Source organism: Nyctibius grandis, chromosome 9 (assembly GCF_013368605.1).
Source record: "Nyctibius grandis isolate bNycGra1 chromosome 9, bNycGra1.pri, whole genome shotgun sequence".
Classification (NCBI taxonomy): domain Eukaryota; kingdom Metazoa; phylum Chordata; class Aves; order Nyctibiiformes; family Nyctibiidae; genus Nyctibius; species Nyctibius grandis.
The window spans coordinates 25,082,881-25,108,908 of NC_090666.1; the positions used below are offsets into that span (position 1 = coordinate 25,082,881).

At 42.4% G+C, this 26,028-nt stretch overlaps 2 protein-coding genes across 3 annotated transcripts in view; both read right to left on the reverse strand.

The window, feature by feature from the left end:
• The window catches only part of KANSL1L (KAT8 regulatory NSL complex subunit 1 like), a 69,832-nt gene extending 63,455 nt beyond the window's left edge, over window positions 1–6,377 (reverse strand). For both annotated transcript variants that reach the window (XM_068407179.1, XM_068407180.1), the window contains exon 1: window positions 6,315–6,377. The gene's annotated coding sequence lies outside the window, so the exon portion shown is untranslated. The remainder of the gene's footprint in view (window positions 1–6,314) is intronic.
• Window positions 6,378–6,894: 517 nt separating this feature from the next.
• ACADL (acyl-CoA dehydrogenase long chain) lies at window positions 6,895–24,945 on the reverse strand. Its single transcript, XM_068408206.1, has 11 exons — window positions 24,837–24,945; window positions 22,479–22,640; window positions 19,789–19,926; window positions 19,184–19,348; window positions 18,159–18,225; window positions 16,704–16,868; window positions 15,913–16,014; window positions 14,601–14,714; window positions 12,276–12,403; window positions 9,903–9,989; window positions 6,895–8,028 (listed from the first exon to the last, which is right to left on the reverse strand). The coding sequence occupies exons 1-11, from the start codon at window positions 24,908–24,910 to the stop codon at window positions 7,935–7,937; spliced, it is 1,296 nt and encodes a 431-aa protein (XP_068264307.1). The 5' UTR covers window positions 24,911–24,945; the 3' UTR covers window positions 6,895–7,934.
• Window positions 24,946–26,028: the final 1,083 nt, after the last annotated feature.

The following is a 26,028-nucleotide window of genomic DNA, read 5'->3' on the forward strand; positions in this document are numbered from 1 at the left end:
ATCAGAGGCACTACTGGAAGAAATATATTTAATGTAAATCTATATAAAGCAAGCAATTGATTAAATAATTTATTATATATTGTCACAAATACACTTGAGAAACCAATCATCAAGGCTAATGCTTTAAAAACAGAGAACTAAGTTCTAAATGTTTCCTAAAAATCTTTCCTGTGCCTTTGTATCCAGGTCTTTACTCATCAGGCACTGCATAATACACACACAATGCTCTTTGATAACTCTGAGTAAAACCAGTTTTCCTTTACAAACCCTTTCACCTGTGGCTTTCCATAGCTTAGACGAAGGGTTCCCAAACTTTGGGATCAGAAGACCAGGCTGAACCTTTACCACTTCTTGTCAGCAGCTATGCTGACGTGTCATACTGTATCTATTCCACAGCCTACAGAGCAGGAATCACTGCCTCACACTGTACTTTCAGCTTTGTTTAGGAGACCGTTAAACAAACCCAAAGAAAGATTTAATTGAACATTGCTTGCAGAAGCCTGAAAGATAAGCTACTGTCAATCCTTTGTTAAGATGCTAGAGATAAAACCAGAAACAATAAGACAGCAATAACAAAAATGAGTGTCGCACAGTAATTCCACAGTAAATTCTCTGTTTAACCGGTGTACTAGTTGAGCAGCATTTCCATTGGCCTCCTTTTAATGTCTTCAGTTTCTTTGATCTCCACAGCAACTGCCTAGCTCAGCAATTTTCAACGCACAGATCCTATAAGGGGTCAATGATTCTGAGATTGCCACATATGGATCTTCACAAAAGCAAACTCCCTGTCTGAAGCCTTAGCTTGTTTGTAACTACAGGTTTTACAGCGAAGATGCAAACATTAAAGCGAGATCTGGAAACCTAAGGAGCAATGAAGTACCAGTCTGGATACTTTCTCCTTAACCCTCAAAACACAAAGAAAAACACAGAGAGTCACAGACTTCAGTACTGCCTTAACACTCTCCGTATGCTTTATTCACCTTTCATTGCTCCACATATACTTCAGTCATGAGGTTTTCATCTCTGTGCATCACAGGGATCAGGTTTGGTGGTCCTAATGCTAATCCTAAACAATACTATTAAAATCCCCAGGATCTTAACCTTTATCAACGAGCCAATAACTTCAGACTATAGAGGAATTCAGCACAAAGTCCTCTCTGGTGGACAGCCATTCAGTAAGAGACCTGTTACTGGCATTGGACAGGGAAATGCACTGATGAGAGCTGGAGCCCCAAATCGCAAAGGCTCTGGGGACTCAGCAATGCTCTCAGCATCTGGCTGACTCTTGGCTTTGTGTCTTTTCCACTCTTGTAAGAGCTAGCAGGCACAAGAATTTTTAAATCCAAAGGAGTATTGATTCAGACACCGATGCCTCCCCCTCTCAGCATATGGCAAATAACTATAGTAAGTCAAAAGTGATTTAGCATGGCTTAAACATAAGGAGGAGTGAACTGAAGCTTACACTTTCTCTGTGGGGTTACTATGAACTCAAGGGAGTCCCCATGTTAGATCTGTCCCTGGGAACTCCAAGAAGCTTTCTCAGAAGCACGCTGTCAGCCTGATATCTACGTACACGGAGCAGTGAGTTTATAACTGTTCCAACTTTACCATCTACCTTCCTTAGCCTGAGTGGTTTAACAGTCATCCATTGCTACTCCTGAAAGCCGGGAAACATCCACATGCAGTAGAGCTGCTGCTCAAGCGAAGTAGTAGTTTGGAGATGGGTATCTCATACCTATATGAAGATAGAGGCTATTCAAAAAAACTGTCAGTACAAAGTTTTCAGAGTGCTGTGTTTTAACTTGATCATATTCCCTCAAATACTACATACCCTTCTGGTACAGTTTAAAATTTCCTAAATTGCAACAAACACCATTAGCAAATTATTTTAAGTTTTTTTTTGAGTTTGAGGGACTTTTTTTCCCCTCTATTATGGGAAAGAAGGGAAGAAATCAAAGTACGCTGAAATTGAACCACAAACATTAAACTAAAGAACACTGACAAACCATTAACTAATTAGGATCTTCTGACAGAAGACGCTTAAATTACAGTATAGCTAAAAAAAATAAAATGCTTTTTAAGAGAGAAATCACTCAATTAACCCCTTACCCATCAACCTGCAAACTTCACACAATGTTTCTGCCCTGAAGACAGTTGTGTGAGACACTTCAGGTGTGTTCTTCTCATTTCAGTGACATCAAAAGACTTTATAAAAGCTGGTACTGTCCCAGTCTCCAGTCCCTAGCATTTTTCCAAGAAGTTCACACATACACACAAAAAAAAGTCATTGGTATATGAGCAAAACAAAGTATCAGCTGCAAAAAAAAAAATAAAAACAAATTTTAGTACAAGTACTTGGCTCAACAAGAATTGTACAATTTTCATTTTGACACATTTTATTTCATTTTGGCAGAAAGCAGCAAAAATAATTTCACTCCACCCTCATTGGAAGTGGGTTTCCAGAGCCAAACCTATTATCTTCCGTGGAAAAAAAGAAAAAATAAAGTGCAGAGGGAGGGAAGACAAGTACTGCAACATGGTATTCAGGAAAAGTCTGTATTTTCATTCTGGGAAAAGCTTTTTTTGTCATAGGTAAACCATTTCAAGGATTTTTTCCATTGTGTAGTACTTGAGGTTTCAAAAGCAGAACAGCTGAAATGCTACTAACCCGGCAAACAGTTTGCTTTTCATCTGATGAGTACACACTCCACATGAAAGACTAAAAAGTATTGTAGAAAGAAAAGCTGATGTAAAATAAGCACCAGGGAAGGGAAGAAACAAGTACCAGACACGCACAGTACAGCAACTGATGTTTAAATTGACTTTATGCTTATCCTCCCCTAATGCCTTAATTACCCAGGAGGATACAGCCAGGAATTGCAGTTTACCACAGCCCCAGCACTCCCCCAATCCAGCTACGGGTCCCTAATCCCCCAACAACTCCTGCTCCTCTGCCACTCCTCTCCCACCTGCCACCTCTCTGCTTATTTCTTAATCCTTACTTGACATTTCTGCGTTATATCTTTCTCTACCAGGCTTACCTCAACAGAATTTGTCTAAATCCTGAAACTAGTGTCTTCGTGTTGGTAATCAGTAGCACCCTATTAAAATAAACACAACAAAACCCAACCACAAACCTGCCTGCACGCAGGGTGGCATTCCCTTCCCAGCTTTTGTTTATAGTCCTTTCACTTTTTGACTCTTCCACCCCTTGCGTAACACTATCACTTTTGTTACACAACACTGCAGACAATGTTTTGGGGGATTTTTGCTTGGGGCTGAGGATTGCTTTGTCTTTTAGTGGGTTTTTTGTTGTGATCTTTTCGTTTTCAATGACAATAAAAGTTCATTTGCATGAGGGTTTGCAAGGCTTCTCTGTACCAGCCTTCTCTGCTTGTAAATTGAGTCGTCTTTCATCATCCCAAACACCTGAAACTTTCTTGTTAATGAGATTCCTGGAGACCAGGAGAAGATTTTTACGTTTACTATTTTTTTTTGCTTTCAAATTCAGGGGCCTACAAATAACATTTCAAATTAATACAGCTCTTTCCAGTTTAGATTAACAGTGTTTCTGATAACAGAACTTCCAATGTTTATTCCTTGTCTAGAAGGCATTTCGAAAGCAAAGCGAAGTCACTGACAGCAGACAGCATCTGCTGAAACACCCAAAATTAAGCTGAGCAAGAATGTTCAAAAATACTGTATTTCAAACTGAGAAGAGCTGCTTTAAGGCCTCTTAGAGAAAACCTGAAGAGATGGCAGCTACATGCACAAGCTTGATCTGCCTACAACAGAACTGACCAAACCTGGTTTCCTACAGCTTTGTGTTGTGTCCCCCGTAATCCACAGCTCCTCCTGGACAGCCTTCCTGGTAATCGCTGGACAAAAATAAAGCGGTGCTCTGGCAGACAGGCACCGCTGCCTTAGCTGTGCTGCCACGAGCGAGAGCCACTGCCAGGCTGAGCTTGCAGGAGCTGACTTTGGCCAGCTTCTCCAAGCCTTGCCCGGTGGGAAGCATCCACTTGAGTATACTTTACCTACCTCTCCTTATTTTCACAAAACTTACAGGATCATAATAATTTCTAAGAATAGAGAGAGCAGCTCAATAGCATAATCTGCATTTTCTCAGAGAATAGTTTGCAGCAATGACCGCAAAAGAGATACTGGCCCCACTGGGTATGTCCTGGTTAGGAGTATGAAAGAAAAAAAGTCCACATTTAACACACCTGGGACTAGCCTTTAACAAAAGAAATAATCTCAGCAGGCAGCTTTTGTTTTCAGTTCAAAAGCAGCCCAGTTACTCATGATAAGTATTTAAGCATTTTAGTATTTTGTGCTAATAATAGATTGGAAAAAAAAAACCCCTCCAAACAAGATTATGTGGGGAGTCTCAGTTTTCAGCAGCACTCACTGTGCAGGCAGTAGTATACAGATAAAACTGCAAACTCCAGTGTTTTGCACTCCCCAGAAGATATGAGCATAAATTCCTCCTCTATGGAAAAAAAAACATCCAACAAAACACATGCACCCCTAAAAAGGATCTCTCTTTGAACATTAAGAGAACTCAATTTAAGACAGACCACCCAAACAGTTTTAATCACAAAAAACATCAAAAAGAACATACTTCAAGTGGAACTCATTAGTATTAATTTATGATAAAATCCATGACTCATTAAAATCTTTGAACAGGGTTGTTTTTCTCCTTGTTCCTAACTGCTGCTGAACAGAGAATCATACATTATTTCCAAGTTTATTACCATACCATCAACTAATTCCTGTTCAGTCTATAATATCATGTATTTGTAACGTAACATCTGAAGTCATTTTTAACATATGCTGAACACTTCTTGTAGTACACAACAGGTGCCTCTGTAAGTAGGTTGTACATATGTCTCTCATATAAATATCTGTAATACTTTCAGATCCATTGTAAGGTCCGTATCAACATTTCAGTTATCCTTTTGAATTTCAGTCTTTGAAGAGAGAGACATAAAACCTGGTCTTAAACAAGACCCATTCAGCTCTGAGACACTAATTAAGATGATTGGAATTTAAACTCCCCAAAACATTTACAGGATTTCACAACGTGGACCAATAAGGAAGGAGAGTCCTAAGGCACACAGACTAGCTTTCTGAGTTGGTACACCTACTAGCATTACAACCGTGCTTTATCTAGTTTAATTTTTAATATTTCCTTTTTATTAAATTAAGCACACAAAGGAAATATCTACCCTTTGACAAAAAGCAGACTTTAGCCATTTGCATTTTCTGTTTGGTTTTTTTTTTTTTTTAATTGGTTACTTTGCTTCCCATTGCTGAGGAGCATCAAGTACCTCAGTCACTGCTACATTTTATTTTGGGAAATGCTTCAGCATTTTGCTGATGCACAAAGTGGATTAAGAGACTTGCTCAAGACCACAGAGGAAATCTCAATGAAGGCTGAGAGATGCACCTGGATCTGAGTTGCTGTCCAGAGCTTTGCTATCTACTTTATCTAAAGTATTCAGTTTTATGAGTAAGTGCTCTGTGGCTGGGAAGCCAGCTTGGTCTGGGTCACTAGAAGGCAAGTGAATCTGTAGGAATCTGTTCAGCTTGATTATCCGAGGAAAACTTTAACCCAGGTATTAAAAAAAAAATGAAAAAAAAAATCACACATGAAGATGCAGGCTAAAGCTTTCCACCCATCTATCGACCCAAACATTTAAAATAAAATATGAAGAACAAGGCACACAACGCTATGTACCTACTCGGCCGCGCTGCTGGGAAGCTACCGATCCCACGCACGCCGTCGCCGCTGCACAAGCGCCCTGCGCCCGCCGACAGCCCGGCACCCCCGGGCAAGGCGGGGCCAGGCCGGCCGGGCAGCACCGCGGCCAGAAGCCAGGGCCGGGCAGGCAGAAAGCGGCGCTCACGCGGCGCGCGGGGGAAGCACGCGAGAACCCCCGTGGGAGCCTCAGGGGGACCCGAGGGAAGCGGGTAACGCCGGCGGTGCGGCCCCGCCCCGCCCGGCCCGGCCCTGCTCGGCGGCTCCCGCCGCGCCCCCGCCCCACGCGCCCGGGTCCCGTCTCCGCTATCCCGGCCCCGCCCGCGCCCAGACCGTTAGCCCCCCCCCGCCCCCACACCAGTCTCCTCCTCGCGCCTGCGCCTCAGCGCTCGGCGACGCCACGGCCGCTCCCGCCGCGCGAACCAACGGCCGCCCGCCCCGGTTTCTCCCCCCCCCGCCCTCACCGCGCCGCTCCCCACCGGCACGCGGCGGCGGCCGGCCGGTGTCCTCGCCGCCCACCCCCGGCTGCCCCGCGGAGCCCCGCGCTTGCCTCCGCCCGCCGGCTTCTCCACAGCGGAGCTGCCGCCTCCAGCCCGCACGGCGCGGCGCCCGGCGCGGCTCCCACTGCCGCTGTTGAAGAGTCCGCGCCCAGCTAAAGCGCAGCTCGGCGGGCGGGGCGGGGCCTCCTGCCGCTGAGGGGAGGAGCGCGGCCAATCCGCCGCGCCCGGGGGCGAGGCTCGGCGCGAGGGCGGCCGCCCGCCATTGGCGGGGACGACCCTCCTGCCGTGCGCGCGCCTCCGCGGGGCGCGGCGGGACGCGACGGCGGCGCGCGGAGAGGCGCCCCTCTTCACGGCCGGGCTGAGGGGGGACGGCGCCGAGCGCCGGGGGCAGCGCTGCTTCCTGCTTGGGGGGAGGTGAAGATGTAACCCCCACTATGCATAAATAATTTAAAAAAAAAAAACCCGAAATCATTTTTAACCCTTGTATTGGGTATAAACAACCTAGAAATACATCCACCAGTATCCCCTTCCCTTCCTCAAAACTCCCCAGCAAAACCGAGGTGAATACAGGCAGAGAGGAAGTGTCCCTGTTCTCCCTGGGGCTTTGAAGTAGTGCAGAGAACCATGAGATTGCATAGAAACACTTTATTATATTTATTTGTTCAAAGTAATTAAAATAAGGCATTCTGGGTTACATGTAAACATAGCGGTCAGTCGTACATTCCCACCCCTCACAGCGGGTGGCTGCTGTACAGTAAGCAGGTGTATAGTAATGGTACCAAAACTTTCAAGTTCTACTTTGACAGAGTGATATTTGTCAAGTGGAAATGCAAATTCAAAGTTCTATTAACATTTAACTTTGGTTTATTTGTTAAGAACATGGCTTCACTGGAAAAGAGATTTGATTCTGAAAAACGAGGGCTAGATTCAATATAATGGCATGAAGTCTGGAGGACTGAGCTACCCATAAACTTCCAGACACAAAAATTGCCTTTCACCACCAGAACTTCTGGAACCCAGAGAATTACTTTGTGTTGTCCAAAGATACTTAGATTGAAAGTTCATTAAATATTAGATATCCTGCATATGAGCACACTGTTGTTACTAACACTTTTTTTTTTAAAATAGGGTCAAACTTATGAATTTACTCCTTATGAGGAGAGGCTGAGGGAGCTGGGTCTCTTTAGCTTAGAGAAGAGGAGACTGAGGGGTGACCTCATTCATGTTTATAAATATGTAAAGGGCAAGTGTCATGAGGATGGAGCCAGGCTCTTCTCAGTGACATCCCTTGACAGGACAAGGGGCAATGGGTGCAAGCTGGAACACCGGAGGTTCCACTTAAATATGAGAAAACACTTCTTTACGGTGAGGGTAACTGAACACTGGAACAGGCTGCCCAGAGAGGTTGTGGAGTCTCCTTCCCTGGAGACATTCAAAACCCACCTGGACACGTTCCTGTGTGAGATGGTCTAGGTGATCCGGCTCCAGCAGGGGGATTGGACTAGATGATCTTTCGAGGTCCCTTCCAATCCCTAACATTCTGTGATTCTGTGAACTTCCGTGAAAGAATACTATACACTACATTTTACTTACATTCTGATGTCTGATTTTATGCCATATATTAATACAGAAGGATTCCAGAAGACTCTCCAAAGTAGTAAGCATCTGCCCTACTTGTCACTGACAATGTCTCTAGCAATCAGCTCTTTCATTATTTCATTGGTACCACCATAGATTGGCTGAACACGGGCATCCACAAAAGCTCTGAGGGGAAAAAAAAAAAAAAAAACAAAACACCACCACAAGGAAAGATTATAAACAACTTCTGAGAATGGACATGCAAGACATGCAAACAAAAGAAAAAGCAAGTTTTATCCTTGAAGATCCCTCTTTTCAAAGTATGCTATTCCCATTTTTAAACAAGTTTGCATTTTCAAAGAGTGTTCAGCTATATAAAATATTTCACCTTTTCCAAGATACTGTGCCAAACTAGGCATTTGGTCAGTATCTCTTCCCTAGTTTTCTGTTTACATTGTAAAGTCTCCACTATCCCCCTTAATTAAACAAAAATAAAATAAAGGTCTATAAAACTAGACTCCCACCACTCTTCCCCCCCCCCATCCCCCCCCAATTCTTGTTCCCTCCTTTCCTCACATCACCTGAGCATGAACTCAGCTCCGGACACCAAAGCCCCCATGCACCCATCACACACTCTGTAGAACAGCACGCCTGCATGAACTGCAAGACCCAGGTGCCTCACTGTTGTGAAAAAACAACTCCTGCAGAGCCAAACTGATAGTTATCAGGGTAATTTGCTCTAATGCCCTGGCCTGTCTGATCCTGTCAAGAGGACTGCTAACAGTGCTGTCAGTTCTTTCTTTGAGGTAGGGCTCAAACAGCTTGGGGGGAAAAGAAAGTGCCAACTGGTTTCACATCAGCTAGCTACAGCCCTTCTCCTGACACCAGCTCCAGCTCTATTTGGGCCAGCAGACGAAAGCTGCATGCAGCCAAACCATTTCCATCTCCATGCTGGAACTGGCCCCAGTACATGCACAGCTGGTGACAGCACACAGGACGATGACAGTGTGCTTTTTCATCTTAATTCTGCTTCATTATACAGAGAGTAACCCAGGAGCAATGTGGCATTCTCTGGAAACACACATGTTGCTGAACCATGGGGATAATAAAACCCTCTATGGACAACTACTGCATGCACAGATAAGTGGGGGTTTGAGGACACCCTGAACAGGGCTTGCTGGCCTTCCAATTTAGTAAGATACTGTGCAGAACACTCAGAAGTCACACTCATTAAAAACATGCAGGAAAAAGTTATTTTAAAGCAATGTTTCATACTCTTAATGTATTTAGAATAAAAAAAATCTAAATATAATCAGTTAAAAAAGTGAGTTTAAGTTATCTGCTTATAACAACTGCATAACAGTCCTGGTTTTGCTATTTCTACTATCAAGTCATCCCCTTTTTAAAAAAAAAAAAAACAAACACACCAGAAGTTTTACTTGTATTAGTGTGGCAAATGGCATGTACATAAAAGGAAACAAATCTTCACAGATAAAATAGAAGGAAATATAAAAAACCTCCATAAATGTCCCTAAATTCATAAAGTAAGCAAAAAATTGGGAATGGCAAATTCCTCTCTACATATAAATCTCTAGCTTTTTCATTTAAAAAGGTGTAAAAAGCTGAATGTAGCCAGTCATGCTCTTGATTAGGCAATTTGTTATTTCGTGGTATTACAAAAGATTTAGGCTGACCAACATGTTTTCTTTCCTCCATATGAATGCATTTAATTTCAGATAAAACATACAACCTAGCTCCCATCATTTTTATTTTTACATTGCTTCTCTGGTTTTTCTATTAGCATTTTCTTCTAGAAAAGCAACTTCTATTTTGTGAAAAATACATAATAACTGCTCAACTGCTTATGAATTATTTGGAGAATCAAAACAAAGCCTTCCTGCAGACATTTGTACAGTGGATTGCCTTTCAAAAAACATGATGGGAAAAGGAACAGTAAATCAGTACTAACAGAAAACAACTGACAAGTAGATGTAAAGGAAGTGCCTCATTTTACTTTCCCGGTAATCTTTCATCATCCAAGTCTGAAATGTTACACTTACTTTGCAATTGGATACTCCCACATGTACCCCCATCCTCCGTGCAGTTGCACACACTGAGTAGCTATGCTGTTTTGAAGATCAGAACACCTTAAATGGTCAAAAAGAAATTTGGGTTTTAGAAGGATGTTATGCTGTGGAACATTAGAGATACAGATAAGTTAGCAAGACAAAAATACAACCAAACTTTTCACTCTATATAAGTGATCTTAAATGATGGCCATTAAAATACTTTATCTTATGAGGGACTTTTTTTTCCATCCTGCATGATTGATAAGAAATTAATACATTAAACTGAACAGTATTTAAGATTTGTTCTCCTTATGGAAGAGCTTTCAGAGAAGGAAAGCTTTCAAAACAGACAAGCTTGTTTACCTTTCTCACAGGCCAAGAGGATTTTCTTTGTAAAGCAGGTTGATGTAGTCCCTTTTCTGATCAAATACCTCAGCTGTGTCAAACATTAAAGCACCACAGGCTTCATCACCTGCACTAGCAACACACCAGGATGCTCTCTGAATAGAACCACCACCTGGGGATAATTTATTTTCCTCAATAGATTTTACAGTTTTCAATTCTAAAAAATACAGCCATTCTTAAACAGGAGTACCCACTGTAAAATATTCAATTATTTCATGATCTTAAAAAAAAAATAATCTTTAAAAGCATTTTGTTTTGTGAACCTTCCCTCTACATGACAGATAACATGCAATTTACAGTTAATGTCCTGTATCTCAGCTTTTGGAAAGCTATATACCTGATGTTATTTCAGACACTCAATGAAAATTAGATGAAAGAACCCATAGGATTAGCCGCACTGGAAGTTCAAGCTAAAGTTGAAAGACATGAAAACCACCTTCTAAGCATACAACCTTCAGAGTGGCAACAGAAGTAAAGAAAATGACAATTCAAGTCAATTGCTTCTCACAGGATAATGTTGAGTCCTTTTCTCCAAACCACCCCTCGCCCTGTCCAGTTAAATCCTTGCAAGTTTACTATAAAAACTTTAAATCTGTAACAGTGAGTTACCATAACTGCCTTTCCTAAATATATTTTCACATTAGTTTAGCTACATAATACAACCTGTCACCATAAAAAGAAGACCTACAGACCTTTCATCAGATATCAGAAAAAAGATACATAAAACTAAGTTTTAAAATTATCCAAAGCTCAACTCAAGTCATTGACTGTACAAAAGGTTTGAAGCAAAATTAATTGGAGATAGTCTCCTGAAACAGTAGGGAATAAAATTCTACATTCAAGCATTTTCTAGACCATGTGAGAGGGTTTTACAGCAGGGAGCCACAGCGACTCCCTTAGTGAAGGGGAAATCCACAATGTTAGTGTGGCACTAACATTTGGGAGGGTGGGGGACTTTCAAATGCCTTGCCCTGGGAAATTTGTTGAGGAAGTAAGTCCACATCTGAGCTGACACTAGTTGTCTCCTCCTCCTCAAAACTGAATGCCTCTGCTTATGTGCCTGGTACTTCTAGGTAATCAGTACCAGGAATTGCACTCAATCAAAATCCTTCCTTTCATTGTAAATATTCTCTGGATTCCCTTACTGTTCTCTGCTCATTTCCTCTATATTTATTTTTAAAAGTCTAGAATCTGTAAACCTGTGCATTTTCCATAAAATTATTTGTTCATGTCCGATGTGCTCTTTTCTCCCACCTTTGCAAGCAAAATAAAGCTATGCACATTCATGTGCCACTCTACACATCCAGCTTTCTCTGGTTAAGCGTAAGTTAACAGATAACACCACCAAGTACGGGGAGAAGGAGGAGGAGTTCTGGCCAATAAAGGAAAGCACTGTTTAGTCTCAGTTACAGGAACAGCCGTAGCCAACTATTTCTTCCCAAAACCAGACAGCTTCAAAAATTGGCTGGGCCAAACTGCTATTGCTAAGTAACATTAACTAAAAAGTATATTAACTTCAAATAAACCTGTGCTTTTTTTTAAAAAAAAAAAAAAATAAATCAAACACCCCCCCACTAAAAAACAAAACCAAAAAACACACCCAACAATTTGCTACAGTAAAAAGTAAATGTTCGTCTAAATGTCAATGAAGTACTCACTTTTATTTGAAGCTAAAGCTGAGTCCTGATCTTGTTATTAATGGAAGCCTATTTTAAAAGTAAGTTATTATTTTGAAATTGATCTGTTTAACCAACACTGGTTTTCAGCGTAACTAAGATTTTTGTTGACTCCATGTTTACAGTTAAAGCTAGTGGTCTCTATTAGAAGCTGAAAATGTTATTATTAATCAGACAGTAATTTTATCTTTTCATTAGATCTGAACAGTTCAGTGTTTTTATCATTATACTCCTGTCAAGATCACACAAGTAACACTTCCACCAAATTACTTTAACCACATACCAATACTTTGCCATAGAAGCTGTGGAGGAGTCCAGCTGTTTATCTGCATGCAGCTGCAAACAGTTGTCCATAAAAGCTCGGCCCACACAAATCTGCGTTTTCATTTCTGCCAACTTGTGCTGTACAGTCTTATTTTGGAAGTGGACAGAGGAGGCAGAGGAAAGAAAGAGCAAAAGTAGTACAGTTTTTAAGTGGTATTTGAAGTTGAAAATGGAGCATTTTCTAGAAGGACTTCTGTTAGAAATCACCATTTCAAAAAACTTTGGCTCTGTACACCAGAAGACAACTTACTTCCCATGCAATTATAGCTTTACCAATCTTACTACAGAAAATTACTGCCCTTTACTTCTCAAACCAACTCAAAACATGACCTTAAGAGGAAAACCCCAAGAGCCTGAAAACAAATTCCTCGAGAGCACAGAGGAGGCAGCACTGGGTGCTCTGTCACTCCCAGCTCCCTCTTGTGGGGGAATGGCCTTTTACTCTGTTCAGCCACTCATTTCCCCAATTAATAACATTTCATCATCTACTGGATGCATTTTTTCCATGTATTCAGTTCTTCAGGGTTTAAGTGATATGCAAAGAAACACAAGCAAAACCAAAGGAAATTTTCAGACTAACTATAAGAAAGTTTTCCAACACTGAGTTCTGTCACTTTGGAAAAGTTTCTAGACAGAAGAGGTAAAATCCATTGCTAACTTATGTAAAACCAGACCAGGCAAGCATTCGACTGTCTTCTTGCCATTCTGGTAGGGAGGAGATAAAAACACCACCCAGAAACGAGGTTTTTTTTCTGATATCACCGTTCTAAAATTGTATATACAAAGTCTTCTTGCTTCTCTTAACAATGAATATAATTGACAAGTCTGTTATTACAAAGAAAAGATCTGATTTCAAACACTGTACTGTGGCATGATCAAATGAATTAGGCAAGGCAGAGCTCTAATTAGAAAGGATTTTTGATTGTATGCACATTCTAGTCATCAGCAAAACAAAAAAAAAGGAAACTGAAAATGTATGCAAGAATGGATTATTTTGGCAAAACCAATATACTTTATGAAGTATATTTGCAAGCAAAATAAAGCTATACTTTATTTGCCACCTGGTGGTTGGCAGTGGGGTAGCCTACAAAAATTATTTTGGTGGTCTCTTCACAGTGCACTACTACAATTATGAAGTACCCCTTACCTACATGAAAAAAAGATAAAATGTATTTCTTTTGTTAAAGTTGCACACTGCACATACTAAATTCTACCTGGAATTACAGATTTCTGAATGTTAACTTTAAAAACAGATGAAGATCATAATTTCCTGAAAGATATCTAGCATTCCAGCCTCTAAAGGGCCCAATTCTGCTGCTATTCACAACAGCTAAAGATTTGATTTTGATACAGGAAGTCAAGACTTTGAAACTGATTTATTTTTAAAAATAATTTCAAAAGTATATATTAAAAAAACAAGGCAGCCAACATCCTCTAACCCATATGAGTCACTTCTACCCTATAAACCAAACATGCAGGATCTTGGTCTGCTTCAGCCCTAATAGCTCCTGTGGTTTTCAGAAAAATTGTAACATCGCAATACTGCGGAAAGCAACATCTGTTTTAAGACTGCAACTAAAGAGTGTAGGCATAAATATCTCAAAACACAATTAACTACCACTGTCAGGAGTGAGGTATGCTCACAGAGAATGACCCAACAGTTTTATCTGCAGTCACTTAAATACCCAGCTAGCTGAAGAATCTCATTACAAACCCCATAAAGCTGAATACAAACACCTCTGCAGGCATTCAGGCAGCAAGGTCACTGCCTGGCAGCCCCCACCAGCATCACCCTCAAAGTTCATTCTTCTGCAATGCATTATGCACAGAGGAACGCAGCACCTGCACATGCACCAAGCTCTCCTGCAGTCTGTAGGGTTCCAGGCAGATGCAGAAGTACATGGATGTAATCGACTGTGATGAGGACCTCTGACAGTAAAAGGCAAGCCTAAGAGCAACAAGGTAATTTTTCTTCATCAGCAGCAAAAAGCCAGTATGGTTTCTGCCTGCATATTTCACTTCTAAAAGCAGCATTGCTGGGAGGTATCTCACTGAATCGTAAAATACATAAAGGCTTTTATGTCGGGTTTTTAAATTATTTTTGTTTTCCAAAAAGGAACGATGGGCATGAAGGCAAACAGCCACCACAGTCCCTCAGTGAAACCTGTGCAAACAGTCCTTTGAAAACAGCCCAGCGATTTTCATTTGCGCACAATTTCACACACACAGATGTAAAGCAAACGCACACTGGAATCTGTAAATACAAGTCTCAGTTCAAACTTACCTGCAAGTGTGCAATTGTCTTCCCAAAAGCTTTTCTTTGCTTCACATAATTCCTTGTTTCTTCAAACATGAATTCACAACCGGCAAGAGCCATATCAGCAATTAGCAGTCTTTCCTTTTGAAACAAAATTACAGAATCCAGTTGAATTAGTCCTACATTTCTCCTTATCAGATGCACAATTGGGACACAGATGTTCAGTGCTGGTCATTAAGGGAGGGGGGCAGAAGTCACACTAAGTATCAAACCAGACACACTGCATTACTGAAATTAATCAGTGGGACAAATGCCCTGCTGCCTGAAGCTCACTTTTCAGTCTTCTCTAGGGCAATGTTCTATCACAACTCAAAAAATAGCTACAAATCAACCACGGGCCTCTTACTGACTGAAAAATTCGCATCGCATTCTGTTTCAATTATTGGTTTTCACTGCTCAGTTTAAACAACTGTATTTAACAATTTCAATAGGACACCTCCAGAAAAAACAAAACCTACAAAAAAACCTGGCTGTTTTTTCCTTCCTCATAACATGCTGAAAAACAGAAAGTAAACACAGAACAATTACTTCTAGCACCATTGAAATCATCTGATGCATCATGTTGAATCTGTTCATGAGTGCATCTATTTCTTTAAAGCAGTAAAAGATTTCCTTTGATCAGGTTTCGTATTTACTTACAAATAAACATGATCCCTACCAGATGAGGCAAATACAAAGTCACAGATCTGACAAAGTACAGTCACATTTTGAAAAACCACATGGCCTCTGTCCTCCCAAATAATTCCAAAACTTAATAAACTAAGTCATAAACCGTTATTTCCACTAGAAAGGTATTTTGGCACTGAACAATTTATTTACTTTGCTATACAAAGAAAGAGTTCCCTACAGAGAGAACAGCAGCACTTGCTTGCTTCTTTAAAGAGAATGCCAAATGCATCAGAGACCTCCAAGCTATATTTAATTTTCTGAGCAAAGTGGTTCCATGCAAGAAGTACACAAGAAAACTGGTATGTTCTTTTAAATACACTACCCTCAGGTTTTTCAATAGCTGGGTTGTTGATTAAGAAATGTGGCTTTAAGCTGGTGGGATATCAACATTTTTACCAATGCCCAAAGAACTGCACTTTTAGCATTAGAAACTGTGTACTTCAGTTAAAAAGCAGCAGTATCAACACAACATTGCCTACAGACATCCTGATTCTGAGCTCAAGGTGGCTCCCCAGTATCCATAATCTTCAAGACTAAGGCAGATTCTTGCAATGACAAAAATTGTCTCTGTGTTCTTCCTACAGAGGGGTGACACTCATGTTCCTCTTACCTGAGGGAGCTCTGCCATCAGATAATAGAAGCCTTTGTTCTCTTTTCCAAGCAAGGCACTGGCCGGCAACCGCACATCTTCAAAAAACAGCTCTGCTGTGTCCTAAGAGGATTTTAAATGCAACAGTTTATAGCCTGACATTCTCATCTCTTCATTCCACTACTTTTGCCCCATTTTTTTCTTGCTATTTGTACACTTGTACACTTTTAACTTAAAATCATAGAATCATTTAGGTTGGAAGGGTCCTCCAGAGGTCATTTAGTTTATCTCCTACTCAAATCAGCTCCAGCAAAGCAAGCAGCTGAGGGCCTTGTCCAGTTATGCTTTCTAAAGCTCCAAAGATGAAGGCTCCATGACCTCTCTGGGCCCCTGTTCCAGAACCTGATCACCTTCATGATGAATTTTTTTTCTTAATACCTACTTAGAAATTTCCTTAATGTAACTTGTGTCCCTTGCCACTCTCCCTTTCACTGTGCTCCTCTAAGAAGAATCCGGCTCCACCATCTCTACAGCCAACCATTAGGTAGCTAAAGACACCAATAAGGTCCTGCCCTTCCAGGCCTCTTCAGAGTGAACAAATCCAGCTTCCTCAGTCTCTCTGTATCAGGTGCTTCACACTTCCACAGGCAAACTCAGTATACATCCTTTGCATGTGTATCATTCGTGCTCTAAAGCCTAAGAATTAGAATAGCACCACAGTTCCGTTTTATATTTATTTAGCTAATGCCAGGCATTAAATGGTTTTAGCCTTCCCCCAAGTCTATTACGTGTTAGGGGCTGTATGAACTCACTTGAGCTTTCAGGCCAATTTTGCTCAGCTTGCGTCCTTTGATGAAACCTTTTGTTCCATTTTCCACCAGAAAAAGGCTGATCCCATGAGCAGGAGATCGGGCCTCCCGGTTTGTAACCGCAACCACGATCACTACGTCGCTCATCCAACCATTAGTGATGAATACCTGTAAAAAATGCAACTTGGAATAAAGCAACAATCAAGTGGATAGAAGTCAGAAGAGATCATCAAGCAGCAGGAAGAAAAATTGCATTGATACTTTCACAGGTGAACTGAAAGGCAAGGTTGAAATGTCCAGAAGAATTTTAAGCTTTAAGCTTTCTGAATTAAGTGTTTTGGAACAAGGTGTATTAAAGTAGGAATTAGTTTGAGAAGTATGGTGCGGGTCAGAAGTGCGAAGTTAAAGTACGCACAGATCTGTTTCTTTCGTCTGTCCCACGATAAAGAAGGAATATGGTATCAAATGTAGATATATTAAATGAACATAGAGGTTCTCTTTTCTAGAAATTAAATTAGCAAGGTACAACATGCAAAACTATCAATGGCTTCTTGTCACAACTGCTTACTATAATCCTGTAAAGTGACACATGAACCTGCCAAAATGATCCATCTTAACTCCAGCAAAAGAAACAAACTATCTCTCCTGCTTGGCTTCAACTGTGCAGCAGGAGGCAAGTATCCTTTTGAACATATATCTGTACATCCTTGCTTGCACACAGTCTCACCACTTGAAATTCTGCTAAGCCCAGAAGTGTCTATCAGTACCATGTTAGCAGCAGGAGCACAAAAGAAGGCAGGTAGAAAGAAGGTTAAGACATTTCACAGCTTCAAAAAAAAACCCCGTTGAACCCACACTTCCATTTGAGCGCTTTATTTCTGCCTTCTTGCTTTTTCATTATGGCAATAAAAGAAGAGGTTAATGCTGCCAGCTTTGCAACAGCTTGACAACACACACATAGCATCTGATGCAGTTGGGTATTTCTCCTAAAATGACCATCAGGCTCTTGAATAAAGATGCCACAGCTTGCATTGTGGCAACAGAAGTTTTTACCCAGGCCACGGAAGATTTCACAGTGGTAGTATATATATTTTCGTTGTTCAACCTCAGTACTAAAAACCAGCCCTGGTCCTGCTTATACTATGCAGGACTTCATTTTTCCCCTTTTCTTCCCCGTTTAAGGGAAAATAGGCTTTTTGATAGGGTTACTTAAAAACTACTAAAAGAACCTACTCAAGCCCTTCCATAAATTGGTCCATAATTTGCCAGCAACAGAAATATCTTAAGTCCTATTAAAAAAGTAACTGGGGGAAAAAAAAAAACAACACCACTACATAACCCACAAAAAAAAAAAGTGAAACTACTGGGGGTAGATACAAAGAGTGGTGTACATCCTTCACTGTCTAAAGGCATTCCGTTCCCAAAGCCTGTGAGCAGTATGTACATCTGTTCACTTACCTTACTCCCATTAAGAATCCAGTCACTTCCATCCTTTTTTGCATATGTTCGTATTCCCTGCAAGTCACTGAAATGAAATTCAAAAGATTCCTCAAAAAAACATCCCAGAACCTACAACTTCTATCTTGAATTCTTGAATTATAAAATAAGGTAGATTTTATATCAGCCAGGCCATGGGCTCAGTGAAAATGCACACAAGGATAATGAAACATGGTGACAAGGCTGAGAGCATAACAGAAACCACAAGCATGCTGTAGCAAGGGATGATAAATCTGTGCAATTGTACAAGAGCATGAGGTCCCATTTTAACGTATCTGCTTGTGGAAGATGGTGTAATACAAGCACTGACACCAACAGGTCAGCATCCCCTTATGCCAATACGCCTTAGATGACAAACACCAGACAAGAACACATCCTCTAAGCAGGCTCAACCCTGATCAGGAGGCTCTGTAAAAAGCCACTGGCAACATCTACCATTTGTAGAAGCATAACACCAACAGGTTTTGCTCTCCACCTGTCCCCCTCCATTTTGGAAACTGGCCACATCAGCTCTGTCTACTCCAAACACGTGCTGTCTGCCCTACAATAATGCCAGGCAAGTAGGGACGTGTCTCCACTTGAAAGGATTCACGGGAAAGAATGTACGGTGCTCTGTTCCACAACAAAAGCTAATAGTAAAGTCAAGCCCTCTTTACTGAGGTATGTCATTTTCTCCTGACTATGTTTCATATTAAAAGTATGTTCACACGACAAGCAAGAACTATAAACTCAGACTATAAAAGCAAATACAAAGCATATTTGCCCACAGTGGGACAACACAGAAATGGATTCTGAGCAAATAGCTTGAAATGACAAAGCTGTAATAAAGTAATCTATAAGTAGCAGGTTTTTTGAGGTTCTACCTAATCTAGGATATTGCCTAGTCACTAAAATGACCATATAACCAGGAAGCTCCGAATTTTTTTCACTGACAAATGAATAGACAGCACATAATGTTAAGACCATTGTTTTAGTATTTAGCTTACCTGCCAGCCCCAGGTTCTGTCATGGCAATGGCTCCAATACACTTGCCTGCAACCATCTCAGGGATAAAGCGTTTAATCTGTTCTTCAGAGCCATAGTTTGCAATGTAGGGCATGACTATATCTGAATGAAGGCTGAATCCTGGGCCCGTACAGTTAACATACATCCTTGAGGAGTGGGGAAAAAAAAGTTCAGAAAAAAATACTACAAAGATTTAAACACTGAACTTTACTCAGTTACAACAGACCCAACAATGAAGAAAGCCCCACCACACAGACAACTCAGACATAATCTGAGTTTGTGGCACTGCTACTGTTATTTATAGAATGTACTTTCACAGCCAAACGAGTGTATAACCTACCAGACTAACTAAAACGCTTCCTCCAGTCACGAATTCTTAACAGTGGAGCACAATGACATTTGTTACTTAATCATCCGGAATACTTAAAACAGGAGGGATTTACGTATGTCTAAACTACCCTTTACATGAGAGAGATAACACCATTTTCTGTAAGCAAACATATTCGACAATGAGGACATCTTATGGAAAAACACAGAGTCTCTTGATATTATCACTGAAGTTCTTCCTGAAGCATCTAGTACTTACTGCTCCTCCCAGACCACAGCTGAAGAGAGAATATCCGCTCCGATGCCTCCATGTTTTTCAGCGATAGCAACACCCAGCAAACCCTGCTGTCCAGCCTTTTCCCAGAGCTCCCTGCTCACCTGGCCATCCTTCTCCCATCTGCAAAACGAACACAAGAACAGTCATGCATTAAATCCCCCATGTGCTGATATTTCTTTGTCATGGCTGCTGCTTCACACTAGGACACCCACAGCCAGGAAGGTACTTTCAGTCTCACCAACAGACAATGTGTAGGGTACACAAACAACTACATTTCACAGTTAAGAAGCTGTGGCTTAGTAATAGATTTTCTTTTCTTCAAGTCCACAGATGCCACTGGCATTACAGGGGCACCAACTGTATAACAAGTTTGAACTCCTGCTTAAAACATATAACCCAAGATCTCTAAGACTTGTTATGAAACGCAGTGCTGCCTATTGGTCTGCCTACCAGACTGGTATTTAGGAGATTTAGCCACAACCATCTGGATAATTACAAGCAAGTCTTTATCTTCCTGACATTGTTTTCCCCACATACAAAATGAGTATAATACACTGGTATCTTCTGTGAAAGATTTCAACTCTACCAATGAGAATTGCTTTGTAAGAACCAAGTGTTAACACATCAGTCACTTTTATATAAAATCAGTCCTTGTGCACTTATTACAAGTCAGTACTGTATCTTGGTAAATTGCTGCTTTAAGGTGGTTTCAAGTTTGTAAATAGTTAAGCCTTATCTGCTGACAGTTTGCAAACTTTAACACCACAGGAATCACTTATTCTTGGAAAAATAGTGCCTCTTCGTGGAGTTTGCCAACTCAATAGAAAGCTGGATAGCTATTAATGGCCCAGCTTTTTTAAGTGTTTTTTTAGACACTCCTCTGACACACCAGTGTGCAGCAGAGCTATACCATAGCACTTCACCCACAGTTAATCAAGTATCTTATCCTATATATTTAAGCTCATTCCCATAGCTTTTGCTCCTACAATGGAAATCTTAAACAAATCTCTCTTGTGACTGTCTTTGCTTCCTCCCCCACACCCACTTTCAAGGCCATTCCTGTCTCTACTTCACCCATCACCAAAGCTTCTCCTCCTCACAATGATCCACAACTGCATTCACTGATGCCACATTTGTCTCTTGATATCAGCCCAGCTGATTAATATACTATGCCTGAAGCCTCCTTGTTTACTTGAAAGGTGTGAGAACAGAATGGTTCATAGGTCACTGAAGTGATGCAAGAATACAAGTCCAAATTGTTCCTTGTCTCTCTACGAAATCGTTGTGTCAGCAAGCTAGCAAACAGGATCTTCAGTAACCTTGAGAAGAATCAGTATCTGTTCACAAACCTGCACTAGAAGTCATTCTAACAAAAGATGAGGGAAAACAACTGGTTTTGTGGACAGAATATGACTGTACAGTGGAAAAGCATACTACTCTGAGGTCGTGGTTTGAGGATGAAAAACAGTTGGCAACAACCCTGATGTAAGCTGTTTCCATTGCCTCCTGCTGTTCATTTCTGCCCCAGAGCCACAACACCCCACCCACTCAATTGTGCCATCTCAGCTGTTTGTGGATACACACTGTGAGCTGCATCAGGAAACTCACCTAGTAACATGATTTAAGAATAAGCCCTTCACTACGCCCTGGGTGTTTTCACAGGAATGTTTTTCAAGTAAAAATTGCTTAAGAGACTACTGCAGCTTAACGCTTTCTGTTCAAAAACATGTTCTGAGTTAATTTCTTTCCCCAACTATAACATGATTGTATATAGCTAAAATAAGGGCAAAAAACACCCTCCATCTCTAATTCAATGGAAGTACAACACTTCTACTCTATGCAGAAGATGAAACATATTTCCACAGAAGCAAAAAAGAAATTTAAACAACATTTTGTGCAAGTTTCTTGGTAACACATAATCCAGCTTACCATCCTATGTGTACTGTATTTAAAAAGTCTACTGCAATGTAACCTACACGCAATGTCAATGCTTATTTGGATGACAGTAGTACAATAGCACGGGAACTGAACTGTCTCCCTAACTCTGCCCTCAAGACATCCGTGTCAGAGTTAATACCTACAAGCAGGGATACTTCCACTGCAGCTCTACAAATTGCATTTGTCTGTTCATAGGCCTAAGACAAGGATGTCTGATTGCCTACACTGGAGCTCAAAGAATGCAGTGAATTTTGATTATGTGTGATTTTTTTTTTCACACATTATTTTCAGTCTGGAAAAAAGGAGGCTCCAGGGAGACCTTATCGCTCTCTACAACTACCTGAAAGGAGGTTGTAGCAAGGTGGGTGTTGGTCTCTTCTCCCAAGTAAGAAGAAACAGGACAATGGGAAACGGCCTCAAGTTGCAGCAGGGGACGTTTAGATCAGATATCAGGAAAGATTTCTTCACCAAAAGGGTTGTCAAGCACTGGAACAGGCTGCCCAGGGAAGTGGTGGAGTCACCATCCCTGGATGTATTTAAAAACGTGTAGATGTGGTGCTTAGGGGCCTGGTTTAGTAGTGGACTTGGCAGTGATAGGTTAATGGTTGTAAAGACTTGTAAATGAAAACAAATTTCCTGTTTATCTTGTCATATTAAGAGCAACATCCCAAAAAGCATTTTGAGGGAAAAATGCATATTATTTGGCAAACCAGAATGTTTGAGAGGTATCTTACTCTGTGTGAAAAGGCAGTACTTCTTCCTGAAAGAACTTCCTGGCACTCTCCCTGAAGATATCATGATCTGACGAGAAGATCCTCCGAGTGCCTATATCAATCAAAGTTTTAGCAGAAGATGGTTCTGGGCGCTTTGTGCCATGTTGTTCAGTTTGCAGAGGACTAAAAAAAGACAAGTGACAGGATCTGTAAGGACACAGGCACCCCTATTTACATAACCCTTTTAAAAGAAAGGAAACACCTGTGTTGTTAAACATAGTTCACATCCCAAGTCTAGCACAGTGTTAGGTCCAAAGGACACCCACGATAAATATAAAGACCTAACATACACAGTACTTCACTGGGCTGTGAAAGGAGGTAAAGCAAGACTGGTTTGTCCTTAACACTTCAAATAAATTAAAAACAATAATAACACATACATAGGTAACAGGATAAAGTTTCTGTTCATTAGAGATGATAGAAATCATCACTGCCTTCTCCTCCTGCCACACAACTACCAAAATGCAATTCAGCTTAATTTAAACTGAGGGGGTAACTTTTTGAACAAGTGAACGTTTTTGTGGGTTTTGTTCACCCTGTACATGCCCCCAGAAGTCGCAAATTGCAAATCCCTGACATCGAAAATTCACACACTCAAAAGCAAGTACAACATGGATTTGCACACTCTGAGGACTGTATTATAATCTGCATTACCACATATATCTGCATAGTTCTAACCTTGTAAATAATACTTTCTAATTCTTTCTAACTTTCAGTATATTTGTTGTACAGGAAGGCTAATCCTCCCAAAACTCCGATAAAAACATATGCAAACATAAAATGCTTCTTTAAAAAAAAATAAAAACCGCAACAGCGGTAAATGTCAGTAGTTGAAACCACACAAGGAAAGTACAATTATAAAACAACACGGAAGGCTTTAAAGCTTTCATAGGGGTTTAGAATGTCAAGGATGACATACGACTTCAGGGCTGAAATGAAAATTCACTTCTTGATTTCATGCATTGGGTTCTTTGACTTGCTTTTATTTTACTGCCACAAAACATCAGAAATTATAAATACAGAGCTGAGCTATATTAAATGGAAAAGGCATTTGCTGCTCCTTTCTCAAACTATTTTGTTCATCTCCTCTCAGTTCCTCAGCACAGCAATTGTGTATAGTCCCACAGAGCTTAGCTGAGCCTACACTTATTTACTCCATGACGGAGATGACCGTCTTTATTTACTACCAGGTGAAGTTACTCTCGCTCTTCCTGGTGCAAAGGATTAAACGCCCCTGAAACAGACTCCCTTTACTTCTAGTGATATCTGGAAGAAATGAGCTACTGAAACTTGCTTGTTCTGTATTTTGTACCCTCAAACACAGGCTTCCCATGCTAGGCATGCAGCAGCTCTCCCAAAAGCTCCACCTTATTTTTAAAGCTGTTGAAGATGATACTGAGCTTTAAGACCACTCTGTTGTTTAATTGCAGCTCACAGCCCACATGGTACACAGGGAAGGGCCAGGCTGCTCCTTCACACCAACAACAGCCCTGGGAGACACAACTCCAGGGTCAGAGCAGGCATGAGCATGCTCCTGCATTTCTGCTCCCCAAAAACCCCCTTCCCCAAGCCCAAGCACCCTGCTACGACAGGCCCGTGGGTGACCGGGGTGCCTGGGCAAGGACACGTCCAGCCCATCACCTGCTGCCACCATGGAACACCATGCCCCCTGAGCGCGGGTGGGAAGTGGAGCAAAGGTCATCCCGGTCACGGGGATGTGTAGGGGGTCCCAAACCTGCCGGGCACAGGGGGCTCAGGGGGCTCCCCGACCTGCCGGGCCCAGGCCACAGCCCTGGGTGCTCGGGTGGCTCCCAAACCTGCCAGACACCAGCCGCTCACCCAGACCCCAAGTGCCTCCTGCAATAGAGGCACAGGCACACACATATACACACACCCCTATATATACATATACACCTGTGCCTGGAACCTTCCCACCACACGTATACAGAGCACACATCCCTACTCCTCTATGAGATATATACATAGGAGCATACACCCACCACATATATATTCATATAGATACACATATACATGCACATATTGCACGAACACGTACACACCCACTCCGACGCAAACGGGCAAATACATACTACTACTACTACCACCACCACCACCACCACACACCCCACACCTCCCCTTACGCGCCCAGGCGCGGGGCCGCACGCCCACCTTTGGGGTGCGCCCCGGCAGGGCCTCAGACACAGGCGCCTAGCGACCCCCCGCCCTACCCGCCACATACCCACCTCCCCCCCCGCACCTCCGCCTCCCCTCCCCCCCCCCCCCCGACGCCCACCAACGCCAGCCTTACACCCCGCCAACCTGGCCTGAGCGGAGGAGTACCGCGACCCAGCGGCCCGCAACAACGCGCGCATGCGCAGCAACCGCACCGCCATCTTGTGCCGCGGCGTGATGGGGCGGGGCGGCGCCGCCGCCCTTAAAAGCCGCGGCGGAGCAGTAGGCGGGGTATGGCGTGATCCTCCGTCACAGCGGTGTGCTGTGAGGTGTGTGGGTTGGTGGTGGGGATTTGTTGCCATTGCTGTTTTCCTTCCGGGTCTCTGAGCAGCAGGTTTTCGGTTGCGCGTTTTGTCAGCCTGTGTGCCGAGTGGAAGGGTTTCTGCTGCCCGAAGCCTCTCTTGCAACACGCACCCCTGTGGTTATCTCTGCTCCCGCCGTCATAAGCTATAAATCCCTTCTAATACACCAGGGCTTACAACAGGATTATGATGAAATGTCTGTATTACTATTATTTTTCTAATGTAGTTTTAAAATCACGTCCTGGAGGGGAGCGAGAGCAAAGGCGACTCGGGCGCACCGAGGGAGGGTGAGGTGACCGCCAGGACGAAGGGGATTATGTATTCAGGGGTTGTGTGTGAGATGGCGCTGGGCTGGAGCCGCTCTCAGCTCTGCTGTGGCGCTCTCCTCCCTTCCTGGGGACGGCAGCAGCGGGGGTGTCCCCTCAGGGATGGGGCTGTCACTCCTCCCCGAGTCGGCAAGCCGACTTTTGGGGGTCCTGGCGAGGCACCGAGGGTGGAACCCGAGCTCCTCTCGGCGCAGGGCTGCTCCGGGTGGGGCGGAAGGGGAAGGCACCGCCGGGCGCGGCAGTTCCCCTCAGAGCCTGTTTTGGAGGTGGGTCGGCGCTCGCTGCCTCCACGGGCGAAATCAACCCCGCGGCCTCCTGATGTCCGTGGGTTTTAATCTGCGGAACCTGCACATCAAAATCTTTTAGCTTTTTCTTTCTTTCTTTTTTTTTTTTTTTTTAGAAGGCTGCTTCCCTACAGAAGGTGTTTTATGATTATTTATGTTCAGGTGCTTTCTGAAGGACGGAGAGAGCATTACTTTCAGGAAGAGAAAACCACTGGAGGTGGGGGAAAGGATACAGATATAACAGTCTGCTCGTAGTTCTTCTTTCCTTTGGCTCGTGTGGTCGTCCTGCTGCACAGGGCACAGCCCTGGTGGATAATACTCTCCTGAGTCAACCGTTTGGGAAAGTTTTGAGCTGTAAATGGGCATC

What these genes read in the sequence shown, in the direction of transcription:
- ACADL (XM_068408206.1), bottom strand. Translation starts at nt 24,910, where the DNA reads ATGGCGGTGCGGTTGCTGCGCATGCGCGCGTTGTTGCGGGCCGCTGGG. An exon ending in AAATTGGCCTGAAAGCTCAA is followed by an intron (nt 16,015 to 16,703) that starts GTGAGTTCATAC and finishes AAATCCTCTTAG; the next exon opens with GACACAGCAGAGCTGTTTTT. An exon ending in GCTTCTATGGCAAAGTATTG is followed by an intron (nt 9,990 to 12,275) that starts GTATGTGGTTAA and finishes TGACCATTTAAG; the next exon opens with GTGTTCTGATCTTCAAAACA.